The sequence below is a fragment of the Lissotriton helveticus genome, chromosome 5_1 (genome assembly GCF_964261635.1).
Source record: "Lissotriton helveticus chromosome 5_1, aLisHel1.1, whole genome shotgun sequence".
Classification (NCBI taxonomy): Eukaryota; Metazoa; Chordata; class Amphibia; order Caudata; family Salamandridae; genus Lissotriton; species Lissotriton helveticus.
Window position 1 is genome coordinate 326,003,923 of NC_136065.1, and position 15,456 is coordinate 326,019,378.

The 15,456-nt window shown below is 39.3% G+C and overlaps 1 protein-coding gene across 3 annotated transcripts in view; it reads right to left on the reverse strand.

Moving 5' to 3' along the window:
• The window catches only part of DVL1 (dishevelled segment polarity protein 1), a 650,234-nt gene extending 636,142 nt beyond the window's left edge, over positions 1-14,092 (reverse strand). Inside the window, exon 1 of one of the 3 annotated variants that reach the window (XM_078642391.1) lies at positions 13,659-14,091. In XM_078642391.1, coding sequence (XP_078498517.1) covers positions 13,659-13,828 — 170 coding nt within the window. In that variant the 5' untranslated portion in view covers positions 13,829-14,091. Of the gene's footprint in view, positions 1-13,658 lie in introns of all 3 variants that reach the window. The other 2 variants (XM_078642390.1, XM_078642393.1) reach the window with 2 other exon arrangements.
• Between the last annotated feature and the right edge of the window lie 1,364 nt (positions 14,093-15,456).

Below are 15,456 nucleotides of genomic sequence, written 5' to 3' on the forward strand. Positions count from 1 at the left end.
ACAACCAGCTCCTTCACAACTGAACACATTCAAACGTAAAGAAGGAATCTAATCCAAAGCCCCCCATCACCCTTTGGGGCTGAATGTAACCAACCTTTCCTTTCAATTACCCTCACCTTGGGGCTGATCTCTTTTCAAATGGTGTTTCTAAAATCCACAATCACGTGTTCCAGTACTCCTTCACAAGACTTTTTCAAACGTGGTTATAAATCGAACTTTGATCACCAACCAGCTACCCGCTAAAGAGGGTTTTACAAAGGAATCTGAATTTTATCATTAGTAATAATTTTCCTCAGTTCGATGGCTGCACTCAATAACTAAAGCGACCTTGAACAAGTAATAGGAAGCTCCCATTTCAGGGGGTAATGAACAGAGTAAAGTACAGGAGCAGCAAGCACACAGACAATTTTATCCTCTCAGACGTCCCTGTTAAACTTTCTCATCTTCTTTCTTTTCTCATTTTCCACCCCTCTTCCTGCCTGCTCACGTACTCTTTAGTTTATAATTAGCTGACGACTTTTAAGCCGATTATTTTGGCCATCTTATGGCGAGCGTTTGCTATGTGCAAGAGTATTCGTAATCACAGGCAACCATTTTTAGGTCTGGTGTTAGCCAAGACCTTTTTCCTTTTACTACAATCTATATATATAAAAACCAAAGTATGTCCGTTTATCCTTTATGCATTACTACACCATTCATCCGATCGGCATGAAACTTTGGGAAGTTGTTGAGTACACTCCCGCGATGGTTTCTGTCTAAAAAAAATATATATTTTTTTTTAATTTAAAAAATATATATTTTTTTAATTTGTTAAAAGTTGTTGAGTACACTCCCGCGAAGGTTTCTGGCAAAAAAACAAAAGAAGAATTTGTTAAATATCGGCCCCTGGCCAACCAGTGCCCTCGTAATCTTTCCAATACTGAACGTTTACAGTTTACGGCGCGACTCGCTTTTGCAATGACCATCAACAAAGCACAAGGACAATCGCTGCAAGTGTGTGGACTAGATTTGGAGAATCCGTGCTTCTCACATGGACAACTGTATGTGGCCAGCTCACGCGTCGGAAAACCTTCTAATTTATTCGTGTATGCAACGTTTACAGTTTCCGGTGCGACTCGCTTTTGCAATCACCATCAACAAAGCACACGGACAATCGCTGCAAGTGTGTGGACTAGATTTGGAGAATCCGTGCTTCTCACATGGACAACTGTATGTGGCCAGCTCACGTGTTGGAAAACCTTTTGATTTATTCGTGTACGCACCAGACGGAAAAACAAAAAATGCAGTGTATCCACAAGCACTCGAATAAATAAACAGAATTAAAACAACACTTTAAAATGATTTCCATATTAAAATTAATAAGTTTAAATAAAAATGACACAATGTAAATTGAATGTTATCATAACAAGTTTCCCTAAATTTCCTTTCTCTGAGATCACAGCAACGCGCGACGGGTAAGCTAGTCTATATATATAAAAACGAGGTGTTACTGAAGTGTGGTCATGCACACCAGCACCCAAACAACATAACAAATTAGACCTATGCAGAGTGCACGATGTGTGCCATCTATGCTTCGTATGTATGTGAGCCAGCATGTCAGAAAGACTATGACACAGTATAAACAATCATATCGTAGGCAAAGTTTTCGTCTTCAGCCAGCCATGTTTCTGGTACTTCTGTTTTCTCAGCAGATTGCCATTATGCAATTACATAACCAACAGCACTCAGGAAACATGCTAAAAAAAGAACCACAACTTGCAGCGCATACAGTGCCTTTTTTAAAAGGCCCACTTAAATTCAGTATTGTTTGGTCCCAAAGAAAACAGAAGTGTGAGACTTATTTGCAACCAAAGGAATGGGAAAAGGGCTATGCTATTTTTTTTTGTGTTATAATTTTTTATTAGCGGGCAATGCTATTATAAAGTTTAGGTACAGAAGGGGACACGTTTTACTTAAGAAGATGACAAAAGGCAAGAATAGAGGATTGGCAGCAACATGCCAATGTGAGGGTTTGAAGATTAAAAGTGCTAATAATTAATGCAAACAGTATGATGGTAAAAGGCAGGTTATGGATTATCAAGGACACCACTGTAGGTCAGCCAGTAGCAATTACACAAAATAGTATAATAATGAACGGCAAATGTAGAGACATTAGCTGATGATAATGTGATCTAAATCTAGGCAGAGTAAAAGGCACACCAGTAGACATTACAGTGAGATGAATGTAATGATGAAAGGGAGGGACTGATAATCGTCATGCATTAGGTAAAGTGTGGGGAGCCAGTAGAATATTATAGCTTGTACGAACAATATTTAAGAGTGTGAAAAAAAGGAAAACACGCATTATGAAGGAATGAAGTAGATAATGACAATCGTGATGATGAAGACCAAATGGAACAGGGAAAGCAAAAACAATCTAACAATAAACCGACAAATATTATAATGAGAGTGAGTGTGCAAAAGTGAGCATTGGGTGACTCTAGATCAAAGGATACCTTCATTTTAGAACTAATGTGCAAACAAAGGATAAAACACGACAACTGGAAAATTATTAAAGAAAACTGATAACTCTGAAGGCATGGAAGTATCAGAACAAATTTGTTTGAATACTTCAAGGCCTTTTTAAACTTCAAGAAAGAACTTCAGGTTTGAAAGTGTAGATAATGAAATAGGAGATCTTGTTTTGGGTGTGTTGATAAAAGAGACTTGAAAATGAAGGCAGAATCAGAGAAGCAAGTCTGTAAAATTCGAGAATGATGTGATGAGCATATGTAAAAGAGCCACATACATTGCTGATGATTTCCAGTAATAAATTAGTTTTTTTTAAATAGTTTGTCCACAAAATTAAAAATGAGGAATGGGACAATTCCTTTAAAACATAAAACAAGAGATGAACACATCAATATTTAACAAAAGAAAGTTACAAGAAGTGTGTCTAGAAGTGGTAAAGGAGCCAATAGAAACTTCAGAATACATTTTCAAAGAAATAATTGCCAGAAAGTGAAAAAGTATTTTTCTCAGATGACGTGTCCTTTTAAGAGCTATGCATGGCAATAAATTGGTTGGCAGCTGTCTCTTTACCCAAACTAAATTAAATGTTGCCCAGATTGAGATGGTCTGGAATAAAGGAAATAATTGATTGTGGACTGATGTGTAAACTGGGCAAATGTGGATTACAATGATGTGTACTGGGGCAATTCTGTAGGCAAAAAAGAATGGCAATCGAGAACACAACCATTATGAACCACAAGTAACGAATCATCTGGAGTAAATAAGGAACAAATATTAAATTACACGTGTTTAGATTAATATTACGCGCTGTTTGTACAACATTTTTCTGCAAAAACATCCTTTTTGCGGGACTGTTAAGAAAGATTATTATTATATGACTGGGTTATAGAATAACAATATGCATTTGAAAGTATGACCACAGAAATGTACAATGTACCAAAATTAGAACTATTTCACATATCAAAAATACTGTGATACATATGCATGAATGTTTATGTGGATTGGTTATCATGTTGATGAAAGACTAGCATAAAAGCATTGCTAACTTTCCAAAAGCAACTTGTGCCATAGCTGAATGGAAGGGCCACTGTCTCACTGTCTTTACCTGGGCTGGTGCCTCATTTCGAATCAGATTTGTGTGTAGGGTGGTCACCATTCTTAACAGAACAAATCAATAACTAATAGGCCCAATCTTGACACATTGCTGAGTTGACTAGGTGTCACCAAGATTAGCACGAACTATGGCAAAACTATATGGTTATTTGTATGTTACTGCCTATGTACCAGGCTGCAAAAATTGGTTCCAAGCCCGCCTTTCTACACCACTATTGGGTGACAAAAGTTTTGCATAAGTTGGTGTTAACAAACAAAGAAGCATTACGTGGAACTGTAAGTAACGGTTACGAAAGCAAACAGGAAGAAATAAAGGAGGAAACTTTGAATACAGTAAAACAAAATGTTCAACACAGACTAGCCTCTTGAACCTATTGACTTTGTCAATGGTTTCATTGTTTGCAGATGCCGTATAGTATTGGACAAAATAAAAAAGCTGCAAGGACACAGTCGCTGCTGGTGGCCACGTAGTTTCATAGGCACACGTATGTTTGATGACATATGCACATGCATGCATCACCACACAAGCGTACATGCTTCACCACACATGGTTTTCGCCACAGGAATGCCGCAGGCACCATTTTTTTTATTTACTGATCCAAGATGGATAAGTGAATTTTTTTTAATGAAATCTGACTCTGCAAAAGTGTTTTTTATAATGCGTAAGGACCTACTGCCCGGCCCTTCAAAACATTAAAAAGAAAAAAAAGAGAACCGCAAGGGAGGGCAGCAATGGTGGAGTACTTGGTGGGAATGTGAGAGAAACAGTGGGAAGTGGGCAGAGAAGAAAGCAGCACACATCAGAGCGATCAATAAAAAGTGTGGTACATGGGGGAGAAGCATCCGAATTACAGAGACACATAGAGCATTGCACATGACAGAGTAGAACGCAGGAGATAAAGATAGAAACACATGCGTTCTCATGGAGTGCTTAATGAAACAAGAAACAAGCAGTTCAGTAGGACAGTGGAAGGATAGAAGTCAGCCAATCAAAAGGAAGATAAAGAGACTAAGTTGCAAGGTAGTGACAAGCAGGAAGAAAAAAGTAAAGCCATATAATCAGAAGTAGACAAATGAGAATGACAATAAAGCCAGCACACGAAACCAGTCGTTGAGCTCTTAGCCCACTAAAACGTCTTGGTATAGACCATATGGGGTCTTTCACAACCTGGCATCCAAGAGAGCTCTCGCTATCTCCATGGCCAAAAAAAAACATTTGGTCAGGCAAAGTAAAACAGCCAAGAACTACGTTGAACATTTGAAGAGAGCTGTTTCTAATGACTCTAAACATATTCAACAAGGGTCTATGTGAGAAAATATTGTAACAGCAGGGCACTATGACAATTTGCGTGCATGTACAATAACAACAAAAAAGGTCAGATTTGGGTAGACAGTCATTGATTGTGTAGTAGAAGCAAGAGTAAGGAACTGTGCTTCAAACCATTAGATGGGCAATATTTTAAAAGGTATTCTGACAAATTATTGTGAAAAAAATATCATGACACAAAAATATCATGTTAACAATGTTGTGATAATAGACACAACAAAAGGATGAATGGAGTGCCGAAACTTTTCAACCACTCACCCTCAGATCTGAGTTAAATCTATTGCACTTGTGCTCACTATGACACCCCAGTTTGAACCCAGCCATATGCAAATCAGTTTTAACCCTGCTCTTCATGGGAACAGTCCAGCCCAAACTGCCAGGCCAGGTCCTCCTTGGACCGTAAACAAGCATTCTGGGACTAGTTTCAGAGTATTAACCCTTAATGAGCCAGGCTAGCTTGAATCCTGTGGCACTGCAAGCAACAGGCCATAGTCTGGGGATACCCTTGGCCACATAGTACAAACAAAACATGATGATGAACTAAGCGCTGAAACTTTTGAACCACTCTTCCTCAGTCAAGAGATATGGGTTAAATGAAATCCATTGTCCTTTTTCTCACTATTCCACCCCAGTTAGAATGCTTGTTTCTGGTCCAGAGAGGACCTGGCTTGGCAGTTCAGGCTGGACTGTTCCCTGGGGAGCAGGGTTGAGACTGATTTTCATATGGCTGGGTCCAAACTGGGGTGAAATGGCAAGCACAATAACAATGAATTAAAGCCAGATCTGTGATTGTGGGTGAGAGTTTGAAAAGTTTCAACACTTCGTCCATCATTTTATTTTGTGATGTAACAATATTGTGATGTCAGGAATAATACGGGACAGAATATAGAAGACAACAGTATATTTGACTGATGGTCTGGCTTGGCAGTGCAGCTGTCGCCAGACAATTATGTTAGCATTACTGGAGTGGGGCTTTTGCTCCATCCAAATGTTGGGCGCCAGGAGTACATGTTTCAATTGGGCGTGCTTTCACAAAAAAGTGCTTGCCCTCTGCATAGCTGTGATCATTTAGTTTATTTATCCAGCTGCCTTATGTTGAACTTTCAGGTGCTCAGGCATGCCAATTTCATGCTGTTAAAGTGTCTTAGATAACTAGATAACTTATTACTTTTTTTCTGGCAGCAGCACAGATAGGAGGAGGGCAGTCATTAACCTACATGGATTTTTCGGTCTGGCTTGACAGTTCATGTATAAGCCAGACCTACTAGCATTGCCATTTGCTTCTTTTAAAATTTAGTTTTACATAAAAAAATGAATTATTTAGGTCATTCATTCATAAAATCTTCATTTCTTTTTTGCAAAAGACAAAACAGCAGACAAATAATATAAAAGTAAACAATCTGTTGCAATAAGAAAAAAGACAATAACATTGTCAATAATAAATCTGAGTAGTAAAATAATCACAATAATCTTTCATATACAAAAACTAAAAGCTTAATGTGGATCTCACAAGAACCGCACCTATTAGATAACTTGGAACCACAAAACAAGCATGCGGGTCTGACTACATCTGCAAGTAAATAAGAGCTGGTCGAACATGTGTCAAATTCAGTTTCTTAAGTAGCAGAACATGGTAACACTTACTTAGCTGTTTATACAAACCACAATATATAATAAAGTGCAAAATGTCTTGAGAAGAAATTAAATCCTATTGGCAATGACCAAGAATAGAGACATGCAGCAACCTTTAGGAACACTCTGAAAACAGTGCAACAAATTTGTTTTAAAACTGTTACCAAAAAACAAGGTCCACGGGTTACCACTAATGTCAAATCAGTTTCTAAACAGGGTACTGTTTTTAGGTGAACATAAGATCTGACAGATCAGTTATTAAATTTGAATTATTCCCTGAGGGTAGACCTACAATTTAAAAAGATTGTTCTAGTCAATTGTAGATCTGCTTCAACAATTCGATCTGACTTTAATAAAAAACAGGTTTGGGAGGCCAAAGTCCAAAAAAGTGGACCTGATGAGCCAAGGAATTTGTACAAGCCAATCCAGCCTAAGACAATCCATGATAATTAGCTCTGCTTGTGTCAGTATTAGGTTTGACCCAAGCAGAGAGCCAAAGTAAAAAGTTGTAATTTAATGAGAGAAACGATACAACCCCGGCCCAGATCTTCAGGTAAATGATATGATGAACAGCTAAGAGGTAAAGATAAACGTAGTCTAAAAAACTATTTTCCTCGATTTGAAGATAACGTGTAGAGCCCAAAAAACCAGAGCCATATACATACTGCAATATGAAAACATTTACTGTGATAGATTTTACTCACAGCTTGGATGGGCTTATTACCCAACCTTGAGGCTGTAATGAAATGGATCTGCAAAACAGTAGTACTTTGCTAAATTAAACACTGGTCCAATTATCAGATACACCAAAAGGCATCCCCAGATTAGAAAAAGATTGGCCCTTACTAATAAGACAAATCATTGAGTTTAAAAACAATGTACTAAGTAGATTTAGCGCTTAAAATCACGATATGTGAGTTGGAAAATTTGTACTAAGCTCCAACCTATCCATAAATGAAACAAGAAAATCTAACAATTGTGAAGGCTGGTAGCCGTTCTAGATAGTATGACAGCGCTGCCAGCATACATTAGTGCTGGAATAGGGCAATTGTCTACTACAGGCATATCCCGCCTTTCAGAAATACAAGCTTTCCCCACTAGATTAAGATAGAAGGTAAAAGGAATGTTTGCAAATATACACACTTGACAACCCCCCCCCCCGCCGAACCTTCTTCCATAAAGATTAAAAGATACAGTACCTACTCCATATCTCACTCTAGCAGTAAAGTTCGAGCGGAGGTCATGCAGGAAGTTAACCTGGACTGAACAGCAGCTTTTGAAGTCATAGTTAAGAGAGTCCCTGACGAAAAGGTTGTGCTAATAAATAACAGGACCAGATGCCTTGTCTTTAGACTTTTAGGTATCGCCTCTGACACTTCCTCGCAGGTAAAGAAAACCCAGAGCCCGCCTCTAATTAAAACATGATCATTGTAAAGACTGGTCGAGGTACCGGCATGAACACCAGAAAAATGCCAAACCCAAACATCCGCTTGGAAATAACAGCCAAGGGAGGGTGAGTCAAATGGGGGAATTTATGGACAGCCTAAAAAACACTACTATATTTTACTGGACAAGTTTGATTTAATCAATCCTACCCTCCGACAACCCCACAAGCCGCTCTTCTCTCTTTAATGGCCGTCTTATACTAACTCTACTGAAGGACACTTTGGTGCAAAAAGTAGATAATTTGTTTAAAGGCAGCAATATGCTTACAATCGGAAAAAGAACAAGCATCATCAAACCACTACGGCAAGTTATTCCAGTTACACTTGCAAGGGATAATTATAAGTATTTTTTATATGTAGGAAGATTAAATTAAAAGAATAAAATGTCACGAAAAGGAAAGAGTTCATATCAAGACAATTAAAAAAAATTGTAAAAGCAAACTGAAATTAAAATTTTAGAAAAATCTTCAGGAATTAAATTGCCCAGTGAAGCCTGAGACCTTGACCATGGACAAGTTCAGACCTAGGGTAAATGTTAACTTGCATTTGTTGGCAGGGGCCTCAAGTTAAAGAAATTGATAGGGGATTATGATCACTAAAATGATTGGACCTAACTTTGAAATCACCAAGCTAAAATAAAGGAGCAGAAATTAAAATATATATTCAAGAGTGCTCACCCCTGCCAATAAAAGTGGGTAGAGCCCGTGCTCGGTGGAAAAGGGGTAGGACGAATGCCCACTACACGGAGAGCTTTAGCCTACTAACCAGAGGCTCCTCTCATGATGTACAACCCGCCGAGCATTGATGGGGCAAATAAATACTGACCTCTAGGCAAGGAACAGCATAATTGAGGTAAAATTCTTCCCAATTATTAAAAATAAAAATAAGCAACAATCTCTGACATAAGGATTCTCACTTTTGTAGACCATACCACACAGGTCCTGACGAATCCCAAGTAATTTTTACAGAGCGAGAAACATGTCGACCAAACTTTAACCTCCTAGCCTAGTCTAGAATATGGATACATTATTTTCCAGTTAAACCTAGTCTAGCTCCACCCTTTTAATTGTAGCGAGGGACCACCCGAATAAAATAGTCTTAGGTACCCTGCGTTACATTTTAACTCACACCCAGGTCTGCAAACCCCTTGGCCCCACACCCGCACTTCACCCATAGGCAGTTGGATACAAAAGATCTCCGCTAAAGAGCCCCTCTTTGAGGTGAGCCCGTTGGGAATTGCACCGCCTACCCGACGAGGAGCAACGCCTATGATGAAGCATGACACCTGCAAGGGTGTGTGAGGCAAACATATCCAACACAATGGATACCCAGTGGGAGGTTATCATTGTTTAACCACCACTTTCCCTTGACCAGCGCACCCCACTTCCCATCCTTCCCCGAGGAACAGCTTTGCCTACTTTTGTTCAACAGACTTGTTGGGGGCATGTGCAAAGAATGGACCCTCCGCTCTTAATTGAGTGGTAATTACGCCCTCCTTGATCCCACTGGGGTCAACTACTCCCTTCTTTTGTACACTACTAGAGCCCCACATGGACACACATCCTCCCCCCAATCTAGATTAAATGATAAATTAAGGTCATGTAATAAATCATTCAAAGACACACCCTGGTAGGAATGACTAAAGTTGGGAATATATTCAGTCGAGAATCTAAGAATTGATCATTAAATTCTACATTACATTACAAAACTTACTTAGTACATACATTGGCAGCTGTTGATGCATTAATGCAAATTATAATATCCCATATGAACGACAGTGAAATGAGTGATCGAGGAGCACTTAAAAGTCATTTGAAAGGATTTCAAAAAATCAATAATACAAGAGTAATATTGGAATTATTTAGTTGAGTTTTATTTGTTTTTCTGTTAAAATATGATATTTTAATGTTAAGTAAGTTTAACTTTTTTGCGTGTTTATTGATTTGGTAATAAAATGTTACGTTTTTTGTCAATTGTTTGAGACTTGGGTTTGGAGGGGAATAGAGTGGGAGGTATTTTAAATATTTATATTTTAATTGATTAAACAGCTTGCATTCTTTTAAATTTGTTAATTAGATAATTATACAAATATTTTTTGTAATTTAATAGCTAATTTTGATTTTTTTAAATTCAAACACTTTCCCTACTGTTGCTTACATCGGAATGGGAGTAGTAAATCTAACATACCCGAATTCCAACATTTTTGCCGCCAATATTCCATGACAACATTTTTAAAAGCATATAGAAATACTAACAGGAAAGGCATTCCTCCAGAACAGGCATGCAAGAAAGTAGAAATAGATTTTATTGAACAAATGTGCTTTCTTCTGTCTAATTGAAAATATGTCATTGTTCTGACATATCAATAGGGGTGTTATTTTGGTTTTTACAAAAGCTGGGTACCACTAGTGGTCACTTAAAAGGCTGAAACATGTTGACTATCAGGGGGCTGCAGGGACAATAATATCCATAAAAATCCAGATATATTGGTTTTAATCATACTGGGGAACCCAAAATAAAGGGAAAACCCGAATGGTCCACAGATATCTTTATTGATAAATTAAAAAGAAAACCCTTTTGAATAATACCTAAAGAGCTCCCTCTGACGTCTGAGCCTTTCCTGGTTTATAGGAGCAAGGAGGAGACCCAGTGATGAGGCATGCCATTAATAAGAGTGGATAAGGTTCTTAAAACAAGAATTCTATACACATTTGGTTCCAACTCTCCAACATTTAGATTCCTTCTGGGTTACAGAATACTTATTGTTCATTTAATTCCCAAACACCACTGGTGTAGACTGCTAAGGATCCTCACAGATGCCCAGTAGTCCCATGCCATGGGTGACACTTTTAGGTAGTCCTAGCATTTTAGTTATCGGCATTTTGTGAAGTGAGGAATTTACCGTACATGCCAACATTTGAGAATAGATGAGATGGAGATGGAGAAAAAAAGCTGGAATTTAATTTCCCTGTGTACTTGCATTGAAGTGTAATGATTTTTTTGCAAAGAAAAGCTTTTGGCTAATAAAATAGTTATAAGTGCTGGCAAGTGTGGATTTTACATCCAATACTTACAATGAGCAAAGAGATACAAAATGAAAAAAAGGAAAGACGCTTCAGGACTGCTTAGTCATATATCGCAAACTATGCTTATTTGAAACTTACAGGCTTACGCACTAAACCTTAAATTGCTCTACTTTTGGTGTGACCACCTCACTGAATGTCATCATAGACACAGTTTCCAGTCCTGTGCTTTTTACTTACAATTCATTGCTCTCAGGTATATTATTCAAATGAGTTCAATGGAAGCAAACCAAAACTACAACACCCAGAATGCATTTCGATTTTTCATAGGAAAAACCATTAATAGAAATTTTGTAGTTTAGAACCAGCTGTTATTGCTTTGAAATGTCTCTTAAGTTCTGGTTTATATTGGCCAGGAGGTAACCCAGGTTGACCTTGGTTTCCATTCCTGCACTTTCATGGGTTGCACTAAAATGGTCAGCAGGCCTCATCGGATAGCATGCTGTAGAGCACTTTGCAAATCTTTCAATGGGCCTTAGCCTAAATCGTGGGTGATACTTTCAACTAACCCGGTTTATAAAGCCAAAAGCGTGTTACATTTAAGGAATTTATGTTTTCACTTCGGCCCCAAAAAAATCCCAGACAGCAAAATGCTCTGTTGAAAATATGGGTTGTTTAGGGGTGTTTCAAACATTACTAATCTCTGGCTGCTTAGCAGGTATTTGACCGCGCTCCCCTGGTGCAGGTGCCGAGAAAAGCGCCACACGCCAGAGGTTTGCCCAGAGCCTGCTGGTCTGACAGCTGCCTCCTCCCATGTCCCACCCCTGCCCCGAGGAGCACCGCCATGTTTGTTTGTGTCGGCAGTGCCAGCTGATACTGGGCCTGCCGAGGACACCGGCCGCCCCTGCACTGTTCCTGTCAGTCGCCAGGAACATTACAGGGATCACCCCCATACTGTGCGAATGGTACGCTCCCATCGCCCACCGGCAAAGCAGTCCACCTGCCGTAAAGAACGGAGCCAGACCAAAGGGAGCAACACAAATGAGACATCCCCGAGGGAGGGCGGAGCCACACTCCAAAACGCCGGAAAAAAACACAAAAATGAAAATCTCTTAGCAAATGGCATATTATATAACATTTTAGGCTGTGAAGGCGGGGCCAGAGGGCGTTGGGGGTGGAGCTGCAGGTATTGTGCCTTGGTGACTTTTCACCGACCTGCAAAATGGTATTTAAATCTGAAAGGGAAACACATGCTTTTTAGGTCACATTTTCCTCCGTGGCTCTGTGTGTTTTTTTTCTTAGCCATATATGACAGCAGACGGTGTAAGAGGGCGGAGTAAGCTTGTCAGGAAGAGGAAAGGGAGGCGGGAAGGAAGCGTTGACACCGCCGGAAATCTGGCACTTTCTGTCAGACACCGGCATGCAGAACCCCCTCACCAAGCGACCGTCATTTCCATATTTTTTTCCCTATGAAAATAAGCCAGGCTGTAGATTTTTAAACAGTAAGCAAGATGGCAACCATACCATGCTAAAATCTTACTCCAGAAACGTAAACGAACGGGGAGTGTGATACAAAGTTCACGCGCTGTTGTGATACCCCGAGGGTGACACAAATGTCATTTGCATAGCCAAAAATTGCCTTTTTGTTATTGTGAAGTCTGCATTCATTCCGCTTGCCCGGCCCACATGTCCCTCGCTGCCACATTTAACAGAATTCGCCGTCGCTATAACAAAAGACGTTCCCGTTTGACAGCTGTTTCCCTTGAATGGAGTGGGAGGTAGATTGGACTGGGGCCTGGCTTCAGTGTTTTATGTTTTTCAGGAACGACCATTATTTATTCCCAGTCACCATTTCCAAGTTCACAAATGCTCACAATATTGTCAAAAAATATCCAAAACGGATTTTGCCAAAAAATAAAAGATTTATTACGGTTGACAGTCTGCCTCGAGTCTGAGAATCATGGGGCCCTTAAAGGGATGTGTGTACCACGGCACATATTACACATGCATACAGGACTGACATATTTAAATACAGAAAATGTAAATACTGCACATGGCAGACTGGCTGCAATGTGAGTGAACAGACTGTCTAGCTAGAAAGGTGCCACAATACACATTAATAATACATGAAGCATAAACACCCACGTTCATAGATTGTATGGCCATGCACCTGCTGTTGCAAATGTTTAAAAAAAACTGACAAACACATGAACACCAAAAAATTAAGAGAAACGTCTAGGTTACTTTCATTATCGTCCACAAACCTCGCACCCATGCATACAAAACACGAATACTAATATTGACCTTTAGTGATTTTTTTATTTTTTTATAAAGCAACCTAATGACAGCACGTATGATGTGTGACGTGCTTTCCCTTATAAAAGTGAACACATAAGGGCGAAAAACAGGTGTTTAGCCTCCGCACTCCCCACCAAAGCTGTTCCAGACTGCAAGCAAGCAGACACACTACCCCTGTCCCCAGATTGTAGACGGTGCATAAGGACACTGGACACTTTGCAAAATTCCTGCTCCCGTTTCCTCCCCCTCCTACAAAGCACAAAGACAAACACAGGCAGACTCAAAAACAGTAGCAAGTGCAACGCTCACCCGAAATCCTGGTCCATGGATTTGAAGAAGAATTTGTAGCTGTGCACCGGGCGGTTGGTGAGGACATTTTTAAAATCTGACAAAGTGACTTTTTCAGGGGAGACGGGCAGCTTCACCAGATAAGGCGTCTCTTCTTCGTCTATGTGGTAAATGATTTTTGTCTCCGCCATGGGAGAGGGGAAGGGGGGAGGAGGAGAGGCAGGCGAGAAAAGGGACAAAAATAAAATCTTCTTTTTTTCCTCTCCAGGCTAGGGAAAAGAATCCCCCGAAAACACGGGAACCGGGACGCAAAGAACGGCAGCCCCCGCGCGTATCCTTCCAGTGCCAGTCACTCAATGTGCTTTCACAATATACCATGTACAGTTCCCAGCGCTTCTCAAAACAGGAAGGGAGATTTCAGTGCTCCTGAATGCACTGGGCTGTGGGAATGGCTCGCTCTTTTCTTCTGTCTGTTTTGTTCCCTGCACTGCTCTCTAGCTGTTCTACTGGAGAAATACAGGCAGGTTTGGTAATCCAGCGGCAGAGGATAATGCTCTGCTCAGCATGGGGCGCAGGGATTTCCAAAACAATGGACTTTTCACCATAAAATACTTCAGTTAAATAGGGTTGGGGGGTTTTGTATGGCTTTCATTTGTTCAAAAATTTCTATTAGGCTTTTAGATATATCATACAATAACCCCAGTTACGTACATTTTACTTTATTTTTGTTTTGCCAAGTGACTTCAACAAAATATACACCCATAAAACCATTTAATTCAAAAACATAATTAATAATAGAAAAGGCACAAAAATGTTTTCCCACAGAATTATAATATTTATTTGTTTTAGAAACTTTTATAAAGAGCTAGTCTGACTCGGGGCATCAAAACTTGCAATACGTGGATACTTACAATTCCAGCAGAATTTGTCAGTTTAACCATCGAGGGAGTCTATATACTTATAAAACCATAATACTTAAACTACTTACACGAGAATCAGGAGCTTGGAGTTTGAATGTTAAGTTCTTGAAATGAGGAAAAAGAGCAAAATCAATTACAAACGTAAACAAGCATTTGCAATGCAATAGGTCTGGCATGAGGAAAGTTTGAGCTATTGGTATTGTAAATGACAAATTTTTTATTTATGTGTTGGTTTTGAAAATAGCGAAATTAATAGCTTTGTCATTTACAATGCCAATAGTTATAACTTTCGTAAATGTGACACCTATAGCATTTGTAACGCAATATGTGTTGTATTTACGTGACTTAGATGTATTGATATTACAAATAAAAATGGCTTTTACTTTTTTTAAATAATTAATACTTAAATAAAAGTTATTGTAATTTATAATGGCAATAGCTTAAACTTTTGTAAATAACTTTTTTGAAGATTATGTTCAGTGTATTTTATTGTGACAAATCCAAGAACAGAAGTGAAATATTAACATCTTTTTGTGACATTTGTAATAAAGCTTGAAACATTGAGAGAACATATTTGAACCAGTTGTTGTTGAATGGTTGCACAGATTCATGCTGTGGTGGTGCTGAGTGATGTTGTGGTGGCGACGAGTGATGTTGTGGCGTTCAGTGATCCTGTGGTAGCGCATAGTGATGTTGTGGTGCCCCTGAGTGATGCTGTGGTACCCCCGAGTGATGCAGTGGTGATGCAATAGATAGATAGAGTGAGTGCGATAGATAGAGGGAGGGCGATAGAAAGAGGGAGGGCGATAGATAGATAGAGTGAGAGCGATAGATAGATAGATATATAGATAGATAGATAGATAGAGGGCGATACATAGAGTGAGCGAGATAGATAGATA